This window comes from Nomascus leucogenys, chromosome 7b, assembly GCF_006542625.1.
Source record: "Nomascus leucogenys isolate Asia chromosome 7b, Asia_NLE_v1, whole genome shotgun sequence".
NCBI lineage: Eukaryota > Metazoa > Chordata > Mammalia > Primates > Hylobatidae > Nomascus > Nomascus leucogenys.
This window is the reverse complement of record NC_044387.1, coordinates 88,518,636-88,545,514: the sequence shown is the minus strand read 5'-3', so window position 1 is coordinate 88,545,514 and position 26,879 is coordinate 88,518,636. Positions and strand designations below refer to the sequence as shown.

Here is a 26,879-nt window from a genome sequence, read left to right as displayed (position 1 = left end):
TGCAGTCAGTCTGAGAACTGGTTCTAGTTACCATTGCATCCTGAGCAGCCATTGCAGGGTCTGTATATCCTTCCTCTCTGGTCCCCTGTAAAGTAAGCACAGGTTTTCCATGTAAATGTTCTTAGTCAGCAACTCATATTGGTTAGTGGGACTGAAATCCTTGAACCACCAAACATTCTGATTGTTCCCAAGGAACTTCTGTTATTATCTGGAGTAAGTGTTCATTTCCTGATTTCGTGAATACTTTAGAAGATAGTATATAAAGTTTTGTCTTAAAATGTGCATTATTTTCTTTTTCTTTTTCTTTGCAGCACTGGTAATATTTGAAAGACTTTTAGGCATTTTTCAGTTTTCCAAGTCTCTGTACAGTATCTTCTCCCTTATCAAACTGAGTATCCACTGCCTGACCATGGCAGTGGGTGTTAGAAATGAGTGTTAACATTGTTAGAGCAAAAATGCAGAGAAAGTCCATCTCTGACTTGCACAATAGGATTTATACAACAAAATAGTAATGAAATTCAGACATTGTGCAGTGAGAATATTTTGTAAATCTGTTTAACTCTCACTCCATTATCATTTAGAGAACAGACATGATCCAGTCGATCATTTCAAACAGGAGGGAAGGGGTGCTAACCAATGCAGGGTCCATTGATTCCTGAGGATTATGAAGGCCAGTAGGGAGAAAGAGGTAGGGAGACATGTTATCAGTCTAATTAACTGTTTCTTTTGGGTCGAGATATAGAAGGGAGACTTTCTCCTTGCTCCAACTATGTTATGAGAACACTGAAAGTACAGTAGCTTCTGCTTCTACCATTTTTATTTTGAGACAGGGCCTTGCTCCATTGCACAGATTAGAATGCAGTGGCATGATCATAGTTCGCTGTAACCTTGACCTCCTGGACTCAAGCAATCCTCCTGCCTCAGCCTCCCGAGTAGCTTGGACTCCAGGCATGTGCCACTATGCGTGGCTAATTTTTTTTTTTTTTCTCAAAAAGAGGATCTCGCCACGTTGACAAGGCTGGTCTTGAACTCCTGGCCTCAAGTGATTCTTCCGTCTCAGCCTCTCAAAATGTTGGGGTTACAGGCATGAGCCACTGTGCCTAGCCCTGTCATCTTTTAGGACACTGGGAATAGCCACAGTGCAGTGAATCCAGTGAGACAGCAAGATTGGGCACAGGGAGGTCTTGAACACAACTTCCTTGAATAAACCTCAATCCCTAAATAGTATGAATGGGATCCCAAATTTCTTACCTGCTCCTGATGGAGGAACTTGCAATCTAGCTGAGAACCTGTGGGGAAGCTTGCCCGATTGAATTGTTTATGATCATGGCAGGGACAGTGTTCCAGCAGCCAAGGGCTACAGGATAGACCACATTGACTTGAAGTATGTGGGAGACACAGCTAGACCTTCGGGGGAGTCTTCAGCTCCCGTGAGAGTAAAGGTGAGGCTAAATCATCATGAAAGGTTTCTCTGACCAAACTGGTCAGTTTGGCTCTGACCCAAGTAAGACAGAGAAAAGATCATAAATTAAATCAGTGGCTTATCTTGGCAGCTAACACTGATAAATGCCCATATGCTTGTCATTGACACCTCATATGTTCAATGTCCAGAATTGCCAAGAATTGCTATTCCATAGTCAATATGCAATATCTTGATCTAAGGACACAGCGGTGACCTTCCTGTTGCCAAGATAGTTCATTAACCACATACACACATCTCTCTACCAATTGCCTTCTTAGAAAGAAAGGAGGATGGCCAGAAATCTGAGTGTCAAATACTTAACCCAATAAAAGTATGAATGAGATTGAACATGCACCCACATTCACTATTCAAAGTATCACATAGATGAAATTTGCCATTTTAGATTAAATATTAGGTCTGTTTTTCTTGATAACAAAAAGCTAGAGGCATAGGAGAAAGTGCAATTTATTCACAAAGAAATAAGTAAGCTACCATTTGTGCATAAATTTGTAGCCCTGGAACATTTAATGTTTAATCATAACTCAAAAGTTGTATGTCCCCTAAAGATGAACAACTGATGAGAAATAGGCATGAGTTTGTCAGTCACATTTCTTCTTGCTCAATTTCCTTTGCTTAAAATACCAAGAGACTAAGACTGCACATATGCAATTCTTATTTTGAAATCTGTGTATTAAATTAAAGGAGCGAATAATGTTATTGAGTGGTAGGACTATGGGTGTTATTTTCAAATCATGGAAATGTTGAGGTGCAGGTACCTTAGGAGTTCCACCTCATATTTTGGAGATAAAAATTAGAGATATTAAGTGAATTGCCCAAGGTCTGATTGTTAGAGAAGAATGTGTATTAAATATCAGTGGCATTTCTGACTCTGAGGTCTGGTTACCATACTCTTCCCTTAGCCTAAATAACTTATTTTTACATAATATGCTCTGGCTCCCTTTCAAATTCTCTCTTATGATTTTAATTTATACCAAGCAACAAATAATTGGAAGCAATTAATATGCTATATCTTCTGTGACTATATGCCACTTATTTAATAACATACATCTGTGGTAATTCTTATTCTTCATCTTATTGAATCGATCAGTAGGATTTGGTATAATTGACACTCTCTTCTTCTTGCTAATCTCTCATCACTTGGCTTCCAGGATCCTGCAATCTAGTTCATTTTATTGGTTACTCCTCAATCTGGTGAACCGGTTTCTCTTCTTTTCAGTCTCTTAATTTTGGAAGGTCCAAGTAGTCAGTGTTTGATCATCTTTTTGTCCGTATTTACATTTCTTCTCTTGATAATGTTATCTACTCATGTGGCTTTAAATTCCATCTATATTGTAATGATACCCATTTATTTATTTACATCTCTAGCAAAGATCTGTCATCTGAACTTCAGATATGTATATTCCAGTTGCCAATTCAGCATCTCCACTTGATTTTCTAATATACATATTAGGTTTAGCATGTTGAAAATCCAATGCCTTGACTCCCTCCACCTCAAACTCTTTCTATAGTCTCAGTCTTCCACACTGCACTTCATCCTTTCTGTTGCTCAGACTAAGAAACTAAGAGTCACATTTGATTCTGTTTTCTTCGGCCTTTTCATAGCCCACATGCAATTCCTCAGGAAATAATATAGACACTGCCTTCCAAATGACACAGGATTTTTTTTCTGTGTGTTTTGCCAGTTGGAGACCTCTGTGGCTGGCAATGCTCCTGCCTGGGCCTTGCTCGCCCTGGGCAGGAGCATTGTGGCAGGAGGTACCCTGCCCATTCAGCCTGCTGGGCTGTGTTTGACTTGCAACCTGGCCTGGATCCCGTGGCCACTGTGACTGCACACTCAGCCTGCAGAGTGAGGGGATGTGTGAGCGAGTGAGCATGGAGACCAGCTGGCTCCTCCAATTGCTGGCACAGGTGCGGGCTCCATGTGGGGCTTGTGGCTGGACCAGGCATGTCACAAATGACTCCCATGTCCAGACGAAGGGGAGATGGTGGTGCCTAAAAACTTGGAGACGCCAGGCGAATAGGGGCATGTTAACAGCTCTCTTAGTTCCACTATCCACAGCCTGACTAAAGGGGGCATGTGGAGCCAAGCAGCTACTTTTCCCGTTGCTTGGTGAGTGGGAAGGGAGTGCTACAGGACTACAGCTCTATTCACACTTGCTGTTTGGCAGGTCCCAAGTTTTTGTCCCACATCCAAGGAGAATGAGGTTACACTGACAGCCAGCGGGTGAGCAAGGCGAAGAGTTTTATTGAGTGAGAAACAGCTCTCAGCAGAGAGGGAGACCCAAGTTGGGCAGCCCCCTTCCCCAAAGTTGGGTAGTTACTCCCCCACCACCCGAAGATGGGCAATCCCCTGCTGTGGCTGAGTCCAGTGTTTTTATGGGCTCAGAATGGGGGTGTATGTGCTGATTGGTTTGTTAGTACACAAAAGAAGCTAAAAAAAGGCACCACTCAAAGATGGGCACAACAGTGTAAAAAACCAATTAGGGAAGGGTAGGAATATGTAAAATAGGTGAAGGGTGGGGATCAACCAGAGGAAAGCACCTCACATGGGAAGAGAGGTTCCCAGTCCGGTCTGTGGATTTATCTGAGACTTGTAGATGGATTTTCAGCTTTAAACTGTCTTTGGTGTGAAGGTTGGATTTCACCGCCCCTATCTGCCTTAAGATTTGTCTGTCTCCTGCTGCTATCTAAAATACATCCAGAAACTGGGCAATTATCACCACTGCCAATGCTTTCCTATGGATCCAAGTTAATGTTACAGCTAGCTTTACTGCTGAAGCAGCCTCCTTATAGGCTTCTGTTTCTACCTTTGTCTCCCTGTAGTCTTTTCTCAATATAGCAGCTATTGTGAGTATTTTAAAGCATAAGACCACATTCCTTCACTAAACACCCAGCAATGACTTACTTCTTACCCATTTCACTCAAAGGAAAAGCCAAGGTCCTTAAAATGGCTTCAGGATTTGACGTAATCTTGCCACGTGCTGCTTCTCTGAATTCATTTACTATTATAGTACATTTCCTTTGCTTGCTCAGAGGCCACCAACTGGCCTTCTTGCTATCCCTCATACCCATTAGCTTTTTTTTACCTTACATTTTTCTCTAGCTATACTCTTTACTTGGAACATCCTATCACATTGATTTATTTGTTAACTCATTCTTTTATTCATATTTTTGCTCAGATCTCATCTTCTCAATGAGGCTTACTCTGATCAATCTATATAATATGGCAGGAGGGGCACAGGGGCTCACGTCTGTAATCCCAACACTTTGGGAGGCTGAGGCGGGTGGACCTCCTCAGGTCAGGAGTTCAAGACCAGTCTGGCCAACATGGTGAAGCCCCGTCTCTACTAAAAATACAAAAATTAGCCAGGCGTGGTGGCAGGTGCCTATAATCCCAGCTACTTGGGAGGCTGAGGCAGGAGAATCGCTTGAACCCAGGAGGCAGAAGTTGCAGTGAGCTGAGATTTTGCCATTGCACTCCAGCCTGGGTGACAAGAGTAAAACTCCATCTCAAAAAAAAGAAAAATATGGCAATCTACCCATTATGCTCAGCCCTACAATACTTCTCCCTGTTACTCTGTTCTGCCATATCTTTCATCAACCTTCTAATATTTTATATAATCCACCTATTTATTAAATTTATGTTTAATTGTCCATATTCTCTTGCTAGAATGCAAACATCTTAAGGGCTGGGATCTTTACCTCTTCTGTCCACCAATAATTCCCAATTATCTAAAATCATGCTTGGCACATGGTAGGCATTCAGGAAATGTTAATTGGAAAAGTAAAGAAATAACTTTAGATGGCAGACTTCAAAGATGCATCAGTGGATGTGGGAAGATTTTCTGGATTATTGATATTTTCTTAGTGATCTTCAGCCTTTATAGCTAAGTAAGCTCCTGCCTTTGCAAAGTTTGTGAGAAATATTTAAGAATTTTATGCAACTTTACATATCTGAAATATTGTTTGGAAAGATAATTGTTTTGGACATTTAGCCTGAAATGGTGCCCATCTGTTTATTTTCCTATGCAGCTAATTGCCAAGAGCACTTTAAGCACACTGGTGGATTTAAACAATGTGAATAAGTAAGATTGTGATTTGGCTTTGACAAAGGCAGAGTCAAGCTGGCTTTGTCATATAAAGGGCCTGAGATGGCCACAAGGTATGTTTAATTGATGTAAATACCGGAAAATGGCATAAATGAGTACAGAATTTAGTTTACGGGCATGATAAACATGGGAAGGGAAGAAATGAAAGAACTAAGATGTGGGTGAAAATATTTGGAGGCAATGAGTTGATTACAGATGATTATTGAAAGCTATCAGCCATAACACTCCCAGAGGCCTCATTGTACCAGTTCAAGAAACTGTCATAGGAGAATTCTGAAAGCCAAGATAAGGAGTAAGTATCCAATTGGGTAGTTTCCATTCTTTCTCTTCCTGAAAATGTTTATCATCTCCAGTGTGATTTGCACATATTGATTAATCTCTAAGTGACTAATTTTTCATTATTTGACAGATAATTAGATCTTTCATAAATCTGTGTAATAAAAGCATGCAGGAAGCATTGTGAGCCAGTTTAATAATTGGCATTAGTTTTCAAGAAGAATGTGTTCCAGCTCAGTTGTTTCCTTATTAGAAATCATCCTGTCAGGAAACACTTTATAGATAAAGTAAAGTAAAAGATCTTCTCTTCTGGAAAATATGACAATGATTTTTAACACTTGCCATTTCATAAAAGCCTAAGGCTCCTATGCTCCAATTACTCCCGTCTCTATTAATTAAAAAAAAAATGGGTGTGTCTGAATTTTAGTGATGTTAAAAATATGAAAACCATGGGTCATCTTCCCTGTGATCCTAAAAGTGAAGGTGCATAGGGAGGTAGAGGACTTGATTATAACAACCAAAGAACTGGAGAATATTTGTATTGGAAAGGAATTGAAAGAAGGATCAGCTTATATCCTTTAATTTACAGAGTAAAAACCTGAATCTTATAAAGGTTAAATGATAAATCCAAAGATACAAAACTGATGGGAGAGATTTGATTACACTACGGTGCCCCACAGTTATCCACTAGGAACTCACCAGCTCCAAATTTCACCTCCTGTTAGGAAGAAAACTCCATTTCTTTTTGTAAAATATCTAGACAGATTCTCTCTGAAATGGTGTACACCACAGACAATGATCAAGAGAAGTGATGGACTTTTACAATCCCATTACTAACTTTATATCTTTTCCAATTTTCTGAATTTACTGATCCAAATCCTAAGTCAGTGGTTCCAAACTGAGGAGTCATTAATGTAGAAGTGAGAAGCCAATAGAAAATCTTTGAACTATTTAACAATCTAAGAGAAGTCATACATTTTACTAACAGTATAAATTATCATGGAACTTCTGATTTTCAAAGAAACTATTATTAAAGGAGATTATATTAAGTTTTTAATAGTTTGTTACCTCCATTTTCTATTATGAGTTAAATAATCTTTATGAAATATGTATTATATTTTTAGAATTGTATTTTACATTTTAAGGAAAATGTGTATTTTACATTTTAAGGAAAATGTACTGTGAAACTTTATAAGTATATAATGTTAAAGTAAACTTTATTAATTTTCCTTGGCTTCTTATAAAATGTAAGTCTTGATTCACCCACACTTTTTGGTATTCTATGTTGAAAGGAAAATTTTACTGTATTTAAATGCTATTCCAAGGTTAAATACTCATACATATATTTAATATTCCAATTCTAGAAATCAAATTTAAGAAGTAACACTTTTGGTGGAACCACAAATGGAAAAGATTCTTGGGTCCTGAATCATGGTTTGGAGAAGACCTTTATGCCTATTAGGAACCAAAAGCCTAAAACTCTAAACTTAAAACACAAGCAATAGAATGTTGATTCTGTCCTGTCTGCAGTATACAAGATTAGCTTTTTCTGTTAAAACTAGGAAATAAAGTTGTGTGTGGAAGCAATAAAAATCTGAGCTATTCATACATGTAATTCATAGAAATTTATAGGTGCTACATTTTTTGAAAAATTTAATGAAATATATAAGAAGGAAAATCAAATTAAAAATTCAAGTTGATGTTATATTTAAAAAAAAGTAATAGTTCATCCTGTACATTCATAATCCAAATTAGGTAAAAACCAGTGATAAAATATTGTGTGTTATTTTAAAATATATGTATATCTACACAAACAATATTATTATATATACAAATACTCGTACTCATGTACACACCCTATCATTAATAAAGCATCATTGTTTAATTTTAGGAAAAGAATAACTACAATTGGGAATAAAATTGATTGCCCTATTACATCCAAAAAGTCACCATTCATTGATTATTTTTTCCCTTGTGATTTATTTTCCCTCATGTTTCATTTTTGGAACTTGTGTTTTCCCCTGAAATACAAGAATGTTTGCTTTATAAAAATACACTGTGATCCTAATTCTTAGATGTCAGTTATTTTAGGTGGTTTATAGCTCAACCTTTAAAGAGGTGCAGAAATGCTAAGAGGATTTGAGTTTTGATCGTTGACATTTTACCAAATAGAAGTAGAACTGGAGTGGAACCAAATGGGGTTGGAGGTAGGAGCAGTACAATTCAACAGTAGAGGTATAGTGCATCTAGGCCTGACTTCATGTCAGCCCTTTCATTAAGTAGACCTGTAATGTCAGGCACACCACTTAACCTCTCTAATCTTAAGTCTCCTCATCTCTACACAGAGGGGATATTGCCAGTTGGGTTTCCTGGGAAGATGACTTTGAGACGGAGATCAGCATACAGCCTGTTAATTATGGAATGTTCTTGGGATCAATACCTACGGGAGGGAGGGAACAGGAGCAGGATTTGACTGTGATGTAGTCTTAATGGAATTAAATAAAGTCCTCAGGAAAATAATTTCCTTCCTATTAAAGCAATAAAATCTTGTTTGATATTAGGATTTATAATGGTTTATAATGGAACTGTTGGCTTCACTCGGTTAGGGGCAATACCTGTGCCAAGAAGAATCTTTGAGTGGAAACTGTTGCTTTAATTTATATTATTGTAGCAACATTATTGTAAAATTAGCTTTTAAACTGAGAAAAATTTTTAATTAAAATTAATCTTATAAAATGTAAAAGTTAGAAAATATTCAATTGGCATCTTGTCAAGTGAGATTATTTTAAAATAGTAATTATTATTGAAAATGTATTTTTCTACAAATGACTTCAACATCTGTTACAAATTAAAATGAGCTTATACCTACATTTTACCAGAAGCTTCAGTTTGTACTGTGAAAAACCAAATTATCTTTTCTCCACTGACATGGATAATCCTACAGATGAAACTCCTCAGAATAGGATGATTTACTGGGAGTGGTGACATGGGAGTTTTATGAACTATGCAGCCAAACCACAGAAATCCAAATTAAACTAAACTAAACCAAAACCAAACACAACGAAGCAAATTCTTTGTTTATATATGCTTCCCTTTAGAAATTCTATGTGGGCCTAATATAGTCATCATCATAAGTTTTCTATTTATTGACAAATATGTCTTTACTATCTTCTGTTACCCATTTGTATTTCTTGGTTGCAATGTTCAATTCTCTTTCACAGCTCTGAAATACACTGGTTGGCCAGGCACGGTGGCTCACGCCTGTAATCCCAGAACTTTGGGAGGCCGAGGCGGGCGGATCAAGAGGTCAAAAGATTGAGACCAACCTGGCCAACATGGTGAAACCGCATCTCTACTAAAAATAAAAAAAAAATTAGCAAGGCTTGGTGGCGCGTGCCTGTAATCCCAGCTACTCCGGAGGCTGAGGTAGGAGAATCACTTTAACGCGGGAGGGGGAGGTTGCAGTGAGCCAAGATCGCACCATTGCACTCCAGCCCGGGCGACAAGAGCGAAACTCCGTTAAAAAAAGAAGAAGAAGAAGAAGAAGAAGAAGAAGAAGAAATACACTAATTCCAGATTGTAAAACTTGTTTCAACTTCCTTGAAGACAAATAACTTCACTGCCTTTGATATTAAGTAGGCCTCCTTGAGTGAGGGTTTAGCCAATGATATTTGAGCAGAAATGGATATGCATTACAACAAGGCTCATAAACACTTCCATGAAGAAACCTCTATTCTCTTTCTGTTTCCCTGGGTTGAAGACAGACATGATAAACTTAAAAGCCAGTTGTAACGGTGGAAGGAGACTAAGTCTCTGGATCACTTCTTGGAAGCGAAATGCACTCTGATCGGTAGCACCTGTTCTGGTCTTCCTGTGAGCTTGAGAAATGGCATTTACTTTATGCTTTTAGTCATCTATTACAAGAAAGAGATGAGCTCAGTAAATAACTGGCTAGTTTGCAAGCAGACACACAAGGGAGAAGAGAGAAAGTTTAGAAATTTTGTGCCTTGAAGAGTTAGAAAGAGAAACCACTTACTGATTCCAAGCAATGTAAGCTGAGACTCGAAGAGGCTTTGAAAAGTAAGGGTCTTTTATGACTCAGCCCTCTAGTAATACCCGGACAGTTTACTTTCGGAGAGATCCTTCAAGGAAATGTTTTTGAGTTGTGAAAATAAAAAAGGCATAAATGAGGGAGCAAGGATGCAAAGAAAGTCATACTGGAGAAATATATCTAGGAAAGAACTTTGCATGCGGTTAAGTGGTAAATGGACCTAACCAAAAGCAAGTAGATCACAACTCTTCTAAGTTTTTAAGAGATCCTCATTTTCAAAGACATTACAAACTCAGATTGAAGAAACATTGATAATGTATGCTATAAACAAAACGTGAGGACTCTAAATTTGCTGAAGTTGAGCTTCTATGAAAGTGGTACAACCTTCAAGGATATAGAGAGGCTTCTCGACTTATAATGGGGTTACGTCCTGATAAATCCATTGTAAATTAAAATATCCCAAGTCAAAAATGCATTTAATACACCTAATCTATTGAACATCATAGCTTAGCCTAGCCTACCTTAAATGTGCTCAGAACACTTGCAGTAGCCTACAGCTGGGCAAAATTATCTAACACAAAGCCTATTTTACAATAAAGTGTGTTACATATCTCACATAATTTATGGAATATCAACTATTATGTGAAATTTGCAGCAGTTTTGCACCATCATAAAGTAGAACGGTTCCATGAAATAGATAAGTCAGACCATAAAAATTCAGGGACTGAGTACTGTCTGTTCTCCATAGCACCTCTTCAGATAAAGCCAACTAGGATAAAGGACAGGGAAGGACTTCTCAGAGTTTATCCACAGTAGCCACAGAAATGTTTAGATTAAAAACAAATCCAGGAACTCATAGAAGCAATTGGGACTGGAGGGGTTCAGAGAAAAGGATGAAAAAATAGACAACGATCTATCTTGCATTTTTATCTAGTGATTCTAACTCCTCACCTAAGAGTGTGGGGCTCTGGGTTCCTGAGGACCTTAGGCAGGATTCTCACTCTAGTCCCCTCCACCTGGACTATAGATCTTTCTCTCTCCTAGGTCCTACTCTTCCAGCTTTGTTCCCACTAAAAAGGCTTTCATGTATTCTTTTATTAAAGACATTGAAATCTTTTCTAATGTCATGTTCCCATGTACAAAATTCTATTGACTTCTTGGTTTTAGTGAAATTCTTTGGTGACTACTAATTCTTTGCTAACTACTATGCCTTTGATGTGTAAAGGAAAGGTCTGGGGGTTTAGAAACTCTTGTTTCATTTCAAACACACACACACACACAAACACACACACACACACACACACACACACACGAAACACAAAACCAAACCAAACCAAACCAAAATTCCGGCTTTTAAGACATTTTTCTCAGCTGTGGCCTTTGAGATTCTCTTTTAGAAATTAAGAGCTGAACGCTGACTCTCTTTCTCTTTGCATTCCTGAGTGCCTTTGCTAAACAGGATAACAGGCACATTGGAGAATATGTATACAATGTATTACAATGCTAATATGTGGAATATTTTCAAGAAATATTCATTAAATGGAAATACTTATATATCATTTAGTCAGTACAGAAACATAAATGATAAACTCTACTTTTAACTTGAAGTAGTGTTCCTTTTTGGTAATATATAACACCACAGAATTTTTATAGGCTGCATTGAAGATCATATGCTGGCATTTAGAGTCTCTAGCAATCAAATTCGGGATTTCTACCTATTAGCTCTTTAGACAATCATAGAGCTAGCACTGTATACTTTTTGATTATTCTTTACTGAAGTACTTATGAGAATATTTGTATTATAGTGTTTTGTTGTTATTAAATGAGAAAATTGTTTCTCCCCTCACACAGTACTAGGCACACTGTAGGAGCTCAGAAATGTTAGTGTGCGCTAAGCCCATGTAGCAGTTTTAAAAATGAAATTATTTCTAAGGCCGGGCGTGGTGGCTCACGCCTGTAATCCTAGCACCTTGGGAGGCTGAGGCAGGCGGATCACCTGAAGTCAGGAATTCGAGACTACTAAAAATACAAAAATCAGCTGGATGTGGTGGCACGTGCCTGGAGCCTCAGCTACATGGGAGGCTGAAGCAGGAGAATCACTTGAACCCAGGAGGAGGAGGTTGCAGTGAGCTGAGATCATGCCACTCACTCCAGCCTGGGTGACAGAGTGAGACTATCTCAAAAAAAAAAATTATTTCTAATTAGAATTATTAATTTTAATTGTAATATTTTTAATCTTTTAATTTTCTCAGAATATATAATTAATTATACATACATGTATATTTATAATTTCTTTAGATTTTTAATTTTTTGAAAATAGAGCTGATGCATTATCCGTATTTGTCTTTAACAAGTTGAATTTCTAGTTGAGTGCTTTGAACATGGCTGCAGTAAATGTTACTACACAGAATTTACTGTTGAACTGTAATATACTGGAGTTTTCTGTTCTATTTTTTTTTGGCAATGACATATACCTATTTTCTTAGTGCAAAGTGATGTAAATTTTGGAATGCCATACCTGGACCAAGTTTATGAGAGTATCTCTGAAGTGTCCCGAGGTCTCTGAATAAATGTCCTCTTGGAGGTTATTGCTGTATTCTGCATAAGAAAACATGATAAAGGTATGATTTATTATAGAACTATATATCAATGTGTTTTGAATAAGTTAATGTTACTTCCCAGTTGTGAGTAGAAATCCCAGGAAATATAGTCCACCTGTTGACATTTCTTTGTTAATAAACTGTCTGCCAAAGAAATCTGTCACCTAATGGTAACATAAGCATAGGACTATTTTTTAAAAATCTTTATTCCAAAATTGAAAAAAAAGGATTGAGAGTCGTTTCACATTCTCTGATTCTCAAAATTCAGAATTATGCATTCTATTTCCATAGACTGCTGCCCAGCCCACTACTTTTTCTAAGTGCTTCATCTCATTTTAACATTTTAGTGAAAGTTCTGACTTCATTCCTTTCAGAAAAGTCTTGTTTTTAATCGATCTTGAATTAATTTTGTATAAGGTGTAAGGAAGGGATCCAGTTTCATCTTTCTACATATGGCTAGCCAGTTTTCCCAGCACCATTTATTAAATAGGGAATCCTTTCCCCATTGCTTGTTTTTGTCAGGTTTGTCAAAGATCAGATAGTTGTAGATAAGCGGCATTATTTCTGAGGGCTCTGTTCTGTTCCATTGGTCTATATCTCTGTTATGGTAGCAGTACCATGCTGTTTTGGTTACTGCAGCCTTGTAGTATAGTTCGAAGTCAGGTAGCATGATGCCTCCAGCTTTGTTCTTTTGGCTTAGGATTGACTTGGCAATGCAGGCTCTTTTTTGGTTCCATATGAACTTTAAAGAAGTTTTTTCCAGTTAGACCTAAAACCATAAAAACCCTAGAAGAAAACCTAGGCAATACCATTCAGGACATAGGCGTGAGAAAGGACTTCATGTCTAAAACACCGAAAGCAATGGCAACAAAAGCCAAAATTGACAAATGGGATCTAATTAAACTAAAGAGCTTCTGCACAGCAAAAGAAACCATCATCAGAGTGAACAGGCAACATACAAAATGGGAGAAAATTTTTGCAACCTACTCATCTGACAAAGGGCTAATATCCAGAATCTACAATGAACTCAAACAAATTTACAAGAAAAAAACAAACAACCCCATCAAAAAGTGGGCGAAGGATATGAACAGACACTTCTCAAAAGAAGACATTTATGCAGCCAAAAAACACATGCAAAAATGCTCATCATCACTGGCCATCAGAGAAATGCAAATCAAAACCACAATGAGATACCATCTCACACCAGTTAGAATGGTGATCACTAAAAAGTCAGGAAACTACAGGTGCTGGACAGGATGTGGAGAAATAGGAACACTTTTACACTGTTGGTGGGACTGTAAACTAGTTCAACCATTGTGGAAGTCAGTGTGGCGATTCCTCAGGGATCTAGAACTAGAAATACCATTCGACCCAGCCATCCCATTACTGGGTATATACTCAAAGGATTATAAATCATGCTGCTATAAAGACACATGCACATGTATGTTTATTGCGGCACTATTCACAATAGCAAAGACTTGGAACCAACCCAAATGTCCAACAATGATAGACTGGATTAAGAAAATGTGGCACATATACACCATGGAATACTAGGCAGCCATAAAAAATGATGAGTTCATGTCCTTTGTAGGGACATGGATGAAGCTGGAAACCATCATTCTCAGCAAACTATCGCAAGGACAAAAAAACCAAACACCACATATTCTCACTCATATGTGGGAATTGAACAATGAGAACACATGGACACAGGAAGGGGAACATTACACTCTGGGGACTGTTGTGGGGTGGGGGGAGGGGGGAGGGACAGCATTAGGAGATATACCTAATGCTAAATGATGAGTTAATGGGTGCAGCACACCAACATGGCACATGGATACATATGTAACAAACCTGCACATTGTGCACATGTATCCTAAAACTTAAAGCATAATAATAAAAAAAGATCAGTAAAAAAAAAAAAAAGTCTCGTTTTTGTTTGAATGCAACAGAGATGACTGTCCACAACATTTTCTTGAGACACAATGTCATATAGTACATAATGCAATAGAACTTAAGGCATTATACCTTTTTGAAGGTGAAAATAGTTACCCTTTCTACTTTTGAAATGTATAAAAATCTGATTTTGCGGTAGATTGCAGGAATGTGAAATTTATGTAAAGCAAAGCAGATATATTTGTAGAATTCACTGAGCCATTATTGTACTTTATTTTTTCTATATGCTGGGTCTTTCCTGGATAAGAGGTGAAATGCCCCCTGAATTAAAGTGTGGGACACTTTCCTGTCTTAATGAAAACATTCAACTCATAGAGACTTGTAATTATTTTCCTGGAAAATTGGCTTAACTTGATTGTCTAGCGAACTGTTTCATTTTTAGTGCACTAATAATCAATTTTACCTAATGAGTTAATTGGTCCTCAGTGAATCCTATGTTAAATGTAAGAATGTCTTAGATAATTCTTCAAAATACATAAACTGGAATATTTAATGTGTTATACAGTTCTTGTATGTGTAAAATATATTCACATATGTATATTTCCTTACGCAAGCTGTAGGCTTCTCGCATCTGGAAAATTTCTCCATTTGTTCTTGAAGCTAGTATTTCAATGAGGCAATTCTCATCAGTGCCTACTCCCTAGAGAAAGGAAAAAAGAGATAAATGTAAGGATATTCTTATTGGAAGTAATAGTGTACCTTTTGTACAAGAAAGAGATACAGCATTTCCAGTGTGTTGAGAAGTGGCAGGGGAAAGGAAGTGTGTTTAGGATGAAGGCAGGCACAATCTTAGTTCCAGCTTTGCCATTTACTACCTATTTGACCCTGAAGAATTAATATCTGAAGGAAACTCTGTTTCTTCATTTAGAATAAAACAGTATGAGCATTTCTAAACATGTGGAGAAAGACATGTTTAAGCAATGCTCATGGCATTGAGCATTTCCATTTGCTGTTGGAATGATATTTGATATTCCATTTGCTGCTGGAATATTAATTCTTTAGCAAGCTGACATTAGAATACAGGTTTTCTAATTTGCCGAGAATATTTTAGGGACCTGTGCCTGCCTCTCTAGATGTGGAATTTTGTACAATTTGCATAAATATTTGGATGGATGCTTTCTGTGGTCTCTTGCAGACACATGGGTATATTGGTCTTTGAAAGTGATCTTAAAGACAATACACCTTTTTTAGGAAAGCCTCAGAAATCCTTAGCATTCTATGAATTATTGATAAAATACACTTGTTTAATCAAAACAGCAACATATAAACATATAACTTTATTTTTAAAATAATTTTTAGACATAATTTTGCAAGAGGTAGGAATTGACATGCAACGTGTTAAAAGCGATGAGTTAAAATTCATATAATTTTTGTACAATGCCTATTTGGATCAGTAAATGTGATGGCCAAAATCCATGTCCTTTAATTTTTTCCTGTTGCCTATTTTCTGTCACACATTGTTCACAGATTGTGGTAATCTGGTCATTGGCAAGCATCGTACTGGAATGATTTCAACAGTTCTGCAGGTGTTTAATATCTGCATTTGGAAAGAAGTAAAGCCAAGGCCCTCTTTGTTCCCTGTACCTAGCCAACAAAATCTGTAAAAAATCCACAGTCAACTTATTTCATGGAAATAACTTTCCTGTAAGAAACACTGATTCTAATTCTTCCAAATTAAGATTTTTATACATTTGAGCAAAAAAAAAAAGTTTCTATAAAGAATGAACTTCAGGTCATAAAAAGAAAATATAAAGACACCATCTATATATTGTCCCTGATTTAATATCTTCTTTTGACTTAATCAAATTTTTACAAATAATGTAACAAGATTCACATCATTTTTAATACATTATCCTCAATATAGGAATACATACTCAGGGAGAAATCTGAATAGCCCTGGAGGCTTGTTCACTTTTCCTTGTTGTAGGTCAGCACTGGGGCTGGCTCACTAAGTTTGTGACTTTGTACAACAAAAGAACAGGCTGATCCCAGCCACTCAGCCCGGGAGGCTCCAGCTTCCTAACAAGGCCACTGCCCTTGACCACAACATTTCCATTGTTACATCATTGTTTAGATATTCCCTCCCCTCTCCTTGATCACATAAGTATGTAGGAGCATCACAGGGCAGTTTCCCCTCTATTGAAATACTGGCCTGTACTTGTTACAGGCATATTTTTGGGTCAGATCACTACCTTCATGGCATGCCAGAGCTCGTGAGCATCATACAGTGGTGGCGGGTACATGAGGCCAACCATCACATCTTTGAAGTGATCTGAAAGCTGCTCCCTCAGATCCCCAGTCAGGTCCTGTGGAGGAAAAAGTACATATTTTTATTATATGTTACCCAATTTGAAAGAGAAATGAGATAATGCAGAAAGTCTTTTAATATTTTCTTTTCCATGTCATTTAATAATAACAGAATAACAAGTCTGATTTCACATGTATATGTATGCATTACATGAGATGATGAACTTGAAAATTTTTGATTTAATCTCACCCCTACATGACATAGCATATGCACATTGTAGTCATTTGAACATAGAATGATTTTCTGACCCTAAACTCCAACTCCTCTTTTGATCTCATTATGAAAATATATAAAAGTTAAACTTAAAAACATTTAATTGGGGGTCTTTAGTTTTCTTGTGGAATTACTGAAACATTAATCCTTAAAGAAAATATGCACTTTATCATTGCAACAGTCTCTTTTAGCAGAAGTCCCTGGTTACACTATTGCCAAACAGCTTATGTAAATTCATTAAGTAGTCTTAGAACTTTCTTCAAATAACAGGCAGTATTATTTTAAATATTGAAAGTCAAACACTTAAAAAGAAATACATGCATACTAAATGTTTGTGTTACAAAAACAGACATAAAAATATTTTGCATTTTATTTTACAAATGTAAAGTGGAATTAAAAAATACATATGCTCTTCCTATACAACAACAACAGGCAAGCCAAGAGCCAAATCATGAATGAACTACAATTCACAATTGCTACAAAAGGAATAAAATACCTAGGGATACAGCTAAGAAGGGAATTGAAGGACCACTTCAAGGAGAGCTACAAACCACTGCTCAGAGAAATCAGAGATGCCACAAACACAAGGAAGAACATTCCATGTTCATGGATAGGAAGAATCAATATCATGAAAATGGCCATACTGTTCAAAGTAATTTATAGATTCAATGCTATCCCCATTAAACTCCCATTAACATTATTCACAGAGTTAGAAAAAAAACTGTTTTAAAATTCATATGGAGCCAAAAAAAGAGCCTGAATAGCCAAGTCAATCCTGAGCAAAAAGAACAATGCTGGATGCATCACACTACCCAACTTCAAACTATAATACAAGGCTACAGTAATCAAAACACCATGGTACTGGTACAAGAACAGACACACAGACCAATGGAACAGAATAGAAAACTCAGAAATAAGACCACACAGCTACAACCATCTGATCTTTGACAAACCTGACAAAAACAAGCAATGGGGAAAAGATTCTCTATTTAATAAATGGTGCTGGGAGAACTGTCTAGTTATATGCAGAAAACTGAAACTGGATACCTTCCTTATGCTGTATACAAAAATTAACTCAAGATGAATTAAAGACTTAAATGTAAAACCCAAAACTATAAAAAACCTGGAAGAAAATCTAGGCAATACCATTGAGGACACAAGCACAGGCAAATATTTCATGATGAAAACTCCAAAAGCAATTGCAATGAAAGCAAAAATTGACAAATGGAATCTAATTAAACTAAAGAGCTTCTGCACAGCAAAAGAAACTATCATCAGAGTGAACAGACAGCCTACAGAATGGGAGAAAGTTTTTGCAATCTATCCATCAGACAAAGGTCTAATAACCAGAGTGAGTCTGTGAAGAATTTAAGCAAATTTACAGGAAATAAACAACCCCATTAAAAAGTGAGCAAAAGACATGAACAGACACTTCTCAAAAGAAGACAGACATGCAGCCAACAAACACATGGAAAGAAGCTTAACATCACGGATTATTAGAGAAATACAAATCAAAACCACAGTGAGATATCGTTTCACCCTATTCAGAATGGTGATTACTAAAAAGTCAAGAAACAACAGATGTTGGTGAGGTTATGGACAAAAAGGAACATTTTTACACTCTGGGAGTGTAAATCAGTTCAACCATTGTGGAAAATAGTGTGGTGATTCCTCAAAGACTTAGAGGCAGAAATACTATTTGACCCAGCAATCTCATTATTGGCTATATGCCCAAAGAAATAAAAACCATTATATTAATATTATAAAGATACATGCGTGTGTATGTTCATTGCAGCACTATTCACAATAGCAAAGATATATATAATCAGCCTAAATGCCCATCGATGATAGACTGGATAAAGAAAATGTGGTACATATATGCCATGGAATACTATGCAGCTATTAAAAAGGGATGAGATTATGTCCTTTGCAGGGACATGGATAGTTGGAAGCCATTATCCTCTGCAAAGTAACACAAGAACAGAAAACCAAACACTGCATGTTCTCACTTACAAGTAGGAGCTGAATGATGAGAACACATGGACACATGGAGGAGAACAACACACACTGGGGCCTGTTGGGGGCGGGGGTAAGCAGGGAGGGAGAACATCAGGAAGAATAGCTAATGGATACTGGGCTTAATATCTAGGTTATAGGTTAATAGGTGCAACAAACCACCATGGCACATGTTTACCTATGAAATAAACCTGCATATCCTGCATATGTATCCCTGAACTTAAAATAATATTTGAGGGAAAATATATATATATATATATATGCTCAATTTATTTTCTTTAGGGTTATCAAGAAATCTGAACGATGTTTAAAATAATCTCTCACTAAACTGTGTAAAGCATATTCAGTTTTACTTAAAAACATGCAATACTTTAGTTCTAAGGTTGTTCAATACTGGAATTCAAGTAAAAGATTCCACATTGAAATAACAACAAAATAGTCCTAATTTTCGTTTTATTTGGCATAATCCAATAATACCTTTCATATACTGTGGATTTTCTTTTTTAGTAGATAAAAGCATTATAAGAAGAGAGAAAATACAAAATACCAATATTGGAAGTGTAAGAGTTACGTGTATGTATACTATAGACACTAAGGGGTAAAAAGAGACTATTATGAACAAATTTCTGCCACTATATTTTAAAATTTAGTTGAAATGGACAAATTCCGTGACAAATACAAATTACCAAAATAGGCTCAAGCATAAATAGAAAATTTAGATTGCCCAATGTTAATTAAAGAAATTGTAGTTAATGCTCCCTTCTATCTCTAGATCCAGGTGGAATCACTAATGTAATCTATCAAGCCCTTACGGAAGGAGTAAAGTAAATCGTATACAAAATCTTGAAGAAATTAGTGGATAATAGAAGATTTCTCAATTTACTTTATCTGGCCAGCATTGTTGTAACACAAAAATTAAAATAAAAACTTCATAAGAAAATTGCCAACTGATATCCCTTATAAACCTAGACACAAACATGTGTATTCAAATATTTATAAAGCACATCTAGTAATACATAAAAAGAATGACAACTAACGAGCAAGGAGGGTTTATCCCAGGAATGCAAGGTTGGTTTGCATTTGAAAATTAATCAATGTAAATTTCCATTTTAGCAGTATAAGGAGAAAAGCTATATGACGATATCAGTAGAAGTAGTGTGTTAGTCCACTTTGTGTTGCCATAAAGAAAAGCCTGTGGCTGGGTAATTTACAAAGAGGTTTGTCTCATAGTTCTGCAAGCTGTACAAGAAGCAGGGCACCAGTATCTGCTTCTGGTGAGGCCTCAAGAAGCTTACAATCATGGCAGAAGGCAAAGGGGGAGCAAGAGCTGGAGGGAGGAGCTGCCAGGCTCTTTAAGGGGAACTTATTATGATGGAAAGAGCTCTTCATGAGGAATCCGCTCCCATGACCCAAACACCTCCCTTCAGGCCCACCTCCAGCATTGGAGGTCACATTTCAACATGAGATTTGGAGAGGACACATATCTAAACCAAATACTGTAGCAAAAGCTTTGAGAATGTTTAGCACATAATCACAATAAAAAAAAATTCTTAGCAAAGAAAGAAGGAATCTTTCTCAAACTGATAGAGGGCATTTACAAAATTTCTACAGGGAAGAGGATACCAGTGAAAAACTAAATGCTTATCCTATAAGATTGAGAACGAGGCAAGGATGTCTGCTCTTACTGATATATTCTATTTGAATTTGTACTAGAGCTATATACTTAAAAAGAAAAGCCAAAACTCTAAATCTTTTAGAAGAAAGTATAGGAACAAATCTTTGCAACTTGGTATAGACAAAAAATTCTTACATGATACATAAAAGAATAAACAATATATGAAAAAAATGATGAATGTAACTTCTTTGAAATAAAAACCTTAAATTTTTGAAAGGAACTTTTAAGAAAGTAAAAGAGAACCACAGTTGTCACTTCACATATTTGACAAAAGAATTGTGCCCAGAAGATATCAGAATCCCTTAAAACCCAGTAAGGCATTCTGATGAAAACATGGACAAGACCTTTCAACTAGAACTTCACCAAATAAAACTTACAAACTGGGAATAAGCCTGTGGAATGTTTAAATGTTTTCATGCTTAAAACATTAGTCATTAGACTAATGGAAATTAAAACCATCATAAGATACCACCACATATTCTCTAGAGTGGCTAAAGTTAAAAGACTGATAATACCAGGTGTTGGTGAGGATGTGGATCATTTAGAACTGTCATCACTGATGAGAATGTAATATATTACAACCACTTTAGCAAACTCTTTTGTAGTTTCTCATGAGTTTAAATATATTTTTAAAAGCAATCCATCAAATGCATTCCTCAGTATTAACCAACAAAAATGAACATTTATAAACCCAAAGAACATGAATATTTGTAGCAGGTTTATTCATAATAACCCCAAATTGAAAATGAATGTCCATCAACAGGTGAATGAATAAACAAATATTGGTATATATATTTATGCGCTAGAAAAATACTCAGCAATAAAAGAATACACATAGCTTCACAAGTGAATCTTAAAAACATTATTCTGAGAAAATGAATCTAGACATAAAAGAGCACATATGACATGATTACATTTATATTAAATTCTAGAAATAGCAAAAATTCATCATCTATAAAGACAAGTAGAAAGCAGATCAGTGGTTTATTTCAGCAGGAGGATGTCAGGAGATGGGCTGCAAAGGAGCAGACACAAAGTCTGGAGGTATTAGAAATGCTCTATACTGGCTGGGCGTGGTGGCTCATGCCTGTAATCCCAGCACTTTGGGAGGCTGAGACAGGTAGAGTCAGGTCAGGAGTTCAAGACCAGCCTGGCCAAGATGCTGAAACCCCGTCTCTACTAAAAATAGAAAAATTTGCCAGGGGTGGTGGTAGGTGCCTGTAATCCCAGCTACTCGGGAGGCTGAGTCAGGAGGATCACTTGAACCCGGGTGGCAGAGGTTGCAGTGAGCTGAGATCACGCAACTGGGCGACAGAGGAAGGCTCCATCTCAAAAAAAAAAAAAAAAAAAAGAAATGATCTATACCTTGATTGTGCTGTCTTCAAACTGTATTAACATAAAGCTTATTTTATAGAAATTGTATTCAATATTGTGAATTTTTAATTTTAAAATGTTGTTTTGGCATCTAGAATGTGAGTATTTTCAAAATCTTCAATTTATTCAGGTCTTTCAAATTTATATGCCATACCACTTGATCACTGGTTTCAAGTTATTTATCAGGTAATTTAGTACTTTTAGCATTTTTTCCACACTATTGTACCTTAGAAAAAATATGAACTTCATCATTAATATTGGTGCCCTAGAGGAATGATTTAATAAGCCTGAGGATAGAGGTGACATGAGAATCCTAAGTAAGAAGAAGAGTTTGTAAAATTATTCAAAATTAGTAGAGTCTCCTGTTTGGAGGCCAGGTGTTTGTCCCTTTACTCCAGCCAAACATCACCAAGATGGATAAAAACAAGAAATAGGGGCCGGGTACGGTGGCTCACGCCTGTAACCCCAGCACTTTGGGAGGCCGAGGCGGGTGGATCACGAGGTCAGGAGATCGAGACCATCCTGGCTAACACAGTGAAACCCCGTCTCTACTAAAAATACAAAAAATTAGCTGGGCATGGTGGCGGACGCCTGTAGTCCCAGCTACTCGGGAGGCTGAGGCAGGAGAATGGCATGAACCCGGGAGGCGGAGCTTGCAGTGAGCCAACATCCTGCCATTGCATTCCAGCCTGGCGACAGAGCAAGACTCCGTCTCAAAAAAACAAAACAAAACAAAACAAAAAACAAGAAATATGCACTTAAAAGAAACGTGGTCGCCTACTATATATATAGAGAGAGATACATATATAAGTTTCAATGCCTTGCCCTTAAGGGTCTCATGTTGGCCCTTATATATAGACATATACATACATATACATATATATATGTCTATATGGGCCAACATGAGACCCTTAAGGGCAAGGCATTGAAACTTACAGAATTGTATGAATGTATAAATCAGAGATATTATTCATAAAATGAAGGTTCGTGGAAAGCATAGTTGTGAGGTGAGCTTTGAAAGATGAAGTGGGATTTGGTCAGGCAAAGGCTTAGGAGATACCAACCATAAATAATGTTTCAGGACAGAGAAGGTACGGTTCTGGGTAGAGTAAAACGTGCCTGTGAAGTATACAGCTAGCCTTCAATAAATGTTGGGTTGATTTGAAATTTGAGTATTTCACAAGAGACTTTGGGTGTCCTTGTAGTGCAAAGGGTATACCATGAGGCCCTAATAATGGAAAGTTGAGTAGGCCAGGCAGAAGAATGTGATGATTATCATAACAACTAGCATTTACTGAATACTTAATATTTGTCAGACGGTATTCTGAATATTAGAATAACTGTAATAATTTATTACAACAATGCTGTGAGTTGGGACCTGTATTCATTCCACTATGTAGATAAGAAAATCAGGCACACAAAGGTGACACAGCTAGCACCATAGGAAGCCACTAATTATATGTGACCAAAGTGATGAACATAGCAAATAGGTGGTACCTGTGGCACGTTTTAGGCATTTTAAAATAAATCTGGTGGCAATGCGTTGAAGGTTTGAATGCAAATGGATCAATTCAATATACTTTTATCTCTACAGGATAGTGGCACTTGACAGTTGATAGAAAGGTAGAAAAATTAAAATGATCATCTCTTCCATGAGCCTTCTTCTATCCCTAAGTGAAATTGATTATTTCCTGGCCACCACTGCTTTATCTTTGCATTTGTTATATTTCAGTGACCACATTATATGATAAATATATGTGCATATTTCCCCCAAAAGTCTATCAGGACATGGACTTTCTCACAAATTCTTCAAAATTCAGCATCTAGCTCTAGCAAAGTACTGAGTGCACAAAATATGTAGAGTACAGCTTATAAATAATACATAAATGAATGTATAAGCAAATGAAAGAATAATGGATGAATGTGGATAAAGAAAAACTCGGTAAAGGATAAAAAAGGCAATATTCAAGCTGAAGACTATGCAAACATTGCAAAAGTTTGTTATTTAACCTTTAGTCACATTTCTTTGATCACCACTCCCACCCCACACACGTATCACAACATATTTCTTCCCTTTACATATTATATTTTTATACTAATACTGAATTGTAGACTGAGATTAGTAGTGCCAGTAGATGGCGCTTGTATCTTTGTTTTTAACTCAGAGGCACGCACGCACGTGTGTGTGTGTGTGTGTGTGTGTATACATAGCTATAGTTACAGTGAACTAATTTTGTAAAAAAAAAAAGAAATAATATAATTTTAGGAAAATAAACAATATCAAATATAATCTAATGTTAGAATGTACAGGTTCTGGAGGCAGGGTTTTTAGGCTTGAATCCTCACAGTGCAAAATACCAGCTAGGAGATTCCAAATATGTTCCTTAACTTCTTTGTGTCTGTTTTGCAATCTGCGAAGTGAAAATAATCACAGCATTTGCCTCGCAGAGTTGATATAAATGTTAAAAGATTTAACTCAGGTAAAATTCTGAAAATATTTTATGGCATATTATAGGCATTCAATATATGTCTTTCCAACCCCAAAAACCTTAAGTAACTTGTTGCAAATAAAAGATGATTAGTTAGGTTGTTTCCCTCTTTACTATACCCCATCTTTGTCTGTCTCCCTTCACCTCACAGTTTTCCTGTATTTTTTGCAACTTTTACTACATCCCAAGCTTGTCCAAACTGTCTTATTTTGTTGTTGTTGTTGTTGCTTTTTTTGCTTTAGGCTTTTAGCAGCTTGAAGCCATGGTTTTTAGTTTCTCTCTCTAGTGATAAGCAGAAAAGACAGATGGGGAAGGCCCTTTCTTGGCCCAACCAGAAACAGAAACTAAGAACCCCTGACTTGCATTTTCTCCTTGGTTACCCCTGCTATATCTGATTGTCAATGGATTCTGTTGTCTCCAACTTACAAATCTATCTAGAAACTGATGAACTGTTACTACTTCTACTGCTACAATCGTTACCCAGGCCACCATCGTCACTCTCCTTTGTTAATATAATAGCCTCTGGCTGGGCACAGTGGTGCATGCCTGTGTTTTGGGAGGCTGAGGCCAGCAGATTGCTTGAGTCCAGGAGTTCAAGACCAGACTGGGCAGCATGGCGAAGCCCCATCTCCACAAAAAATGCCAAAAACTTGCTGAGTGTGGTGGCGTGCACCTGTAGTCCTAGCTACTTGGAAGGCTGAGGTGGGAGGATTACCTGAGCCCGCGAGGGTGAGGCGGCAGTGAGCTGTGATTGTCCCGTGGCACTCTAGCCTAGTGACTGACTGTGAGACCTTGTCTCAAAAACAATAGATATATTGTTTATATATATAATAGATCTATTATTTATATATTAAATATTAAATAAGCCCTATGAGTTATAGTTTATTTACATAAAATATATTTTATATAAATAGAATTGCTGGGAGGCGATATATATATATATAATTTACTTATTTATTATATATATATAATAGCCTCCAAGTGAGTTTCCCTTCTGTCCTTGTACCTTGCAATCTCCTTCAACAACCTTGAGAGTGTGATCCTAGGAAAATAAAAATCAAATTAGTTACTCCTCTGCGCAAAATGTTTTCTCTCACACCACACTCCAAAATAAACTATACCATTATTTTATACAATTGATCTTAGAAGAAAATGAACACTCAGTGTTTTATTCCCATGTAAATGACAAAGTCCTTACATGGTCAACAAGATACATAATATCTTCTTGGTAACTTCTCTGACTTCATCGCCTACAGTTCTCCTTGCTCCTGATTTCTCTTGCTCTGGCTACAGTGGGCTTCTTCCTGAACCTGGAATAGCAGATCTGCTGGAGTCAGGGCCTTTACTTTTGCCCTTCACTGTGCCCTTGATGTTCTTCCCCTAGGTATTCACAGGGCCCACCCCCTCTGCCTTCTTAGTGAAGCCTGCCCTGTTTATGCTATTTAAAATTATACCCCATCTCCCAACACTTCCTGCATTTCTCACCTGGCTTCTGCTTTTTTCCAAAGCATTTATTGCCTTCTATGCATGATCTCTCCCACCCAGGTGGAATGGTAGAATGTAAGCTCCATCATGCAGAGCTGTTGGTCTGTTTCCTTCACGGCTATTTCACCAGCCCATAGAACTGTGCCTGCTACACAGTCATCACTTACAATATTGGTACAAAATGAATGAGTGAATGAAAGAGTGAATGAGGACTACTTGTAGTTCAACAATTATTTGTTTGGAGTCATTCTTGGCAATTTGAACATAAATAAGTGAAGGTCCTTATCATCAAGCAGTTTTCTTCAGTGGAGAGAAATACAGGAATTACAATTAAATTACAATACAAAATTTGGTAAGTGCTATAGTAATGGGAATAGCGTGCTATTATCAGGACACTGGAAGGAGGTGTTACTTTCAGTTGGGAAGACAAATATTGAATAATATGTTTAAATAACTAAACATTCCAAGTTCAAAGTGGAGCCTTCAAATAGGTTCTCTAATTAGAGTATTAAATTCTCACTAGGACATATATATATATATATATATATATACATACACCACTTTTCAAATGCAACCTTTGCAGCGTGACTTTCCCCAGCTGGACTGCCTCTGCTTTCCTGTATTCCGAAGACTTGCCCTAAAGCAGACTCTGCTGGAATCACAGCTTGGCCTTACGTTAAGCTAATGAGTACTTGCTTTGCAAATTGAGCTGTTCTGTGTTGCCCATGAAACTGCAGACTACCCCTGCTGCAGCTATTCTAACCACGCCATTTAAATTAAAAATAAAATGGCATTTGCTTATTTCGTATTCATCTTACCTTTATCTTATTATGGATAAACAGGGGCA

At 37.0% G+C, this 26,879-nt stretch overlaps 1 protein-coding gene across 1 annotated transcript in view; it reads right to left on the bottom strand.

Annotated features, from left to right (window-relative positions):
- Positions 1-26,879, bottom strand: part of ANXA10 (annexin A10) — a 97,159-nt gene that overhangs the window by 9,545 nt on the left and 60,735 nt on the right. The window contains exons 4-7 of the mRNA XM_003257944.4: positions 16,665-16,778; positions 15,022-15,112; positions 12,438-12,517; positions 32-85 (exon numbers count right to left, since the gene is read on the bottom strand). Of these exons, the coding sequence (XP_003257992.1) occupies positions 32-85; positions 12,438-12,517; positions 15,022-15,112; positions 16,665-16,778 (339 nt within the window). The remainder of the gene's footprint in view (positions 1-31; positions 86-12,437; positions 12,518-15,021; positions 15,113-16,664; positions 16,779-26,879) is intronic.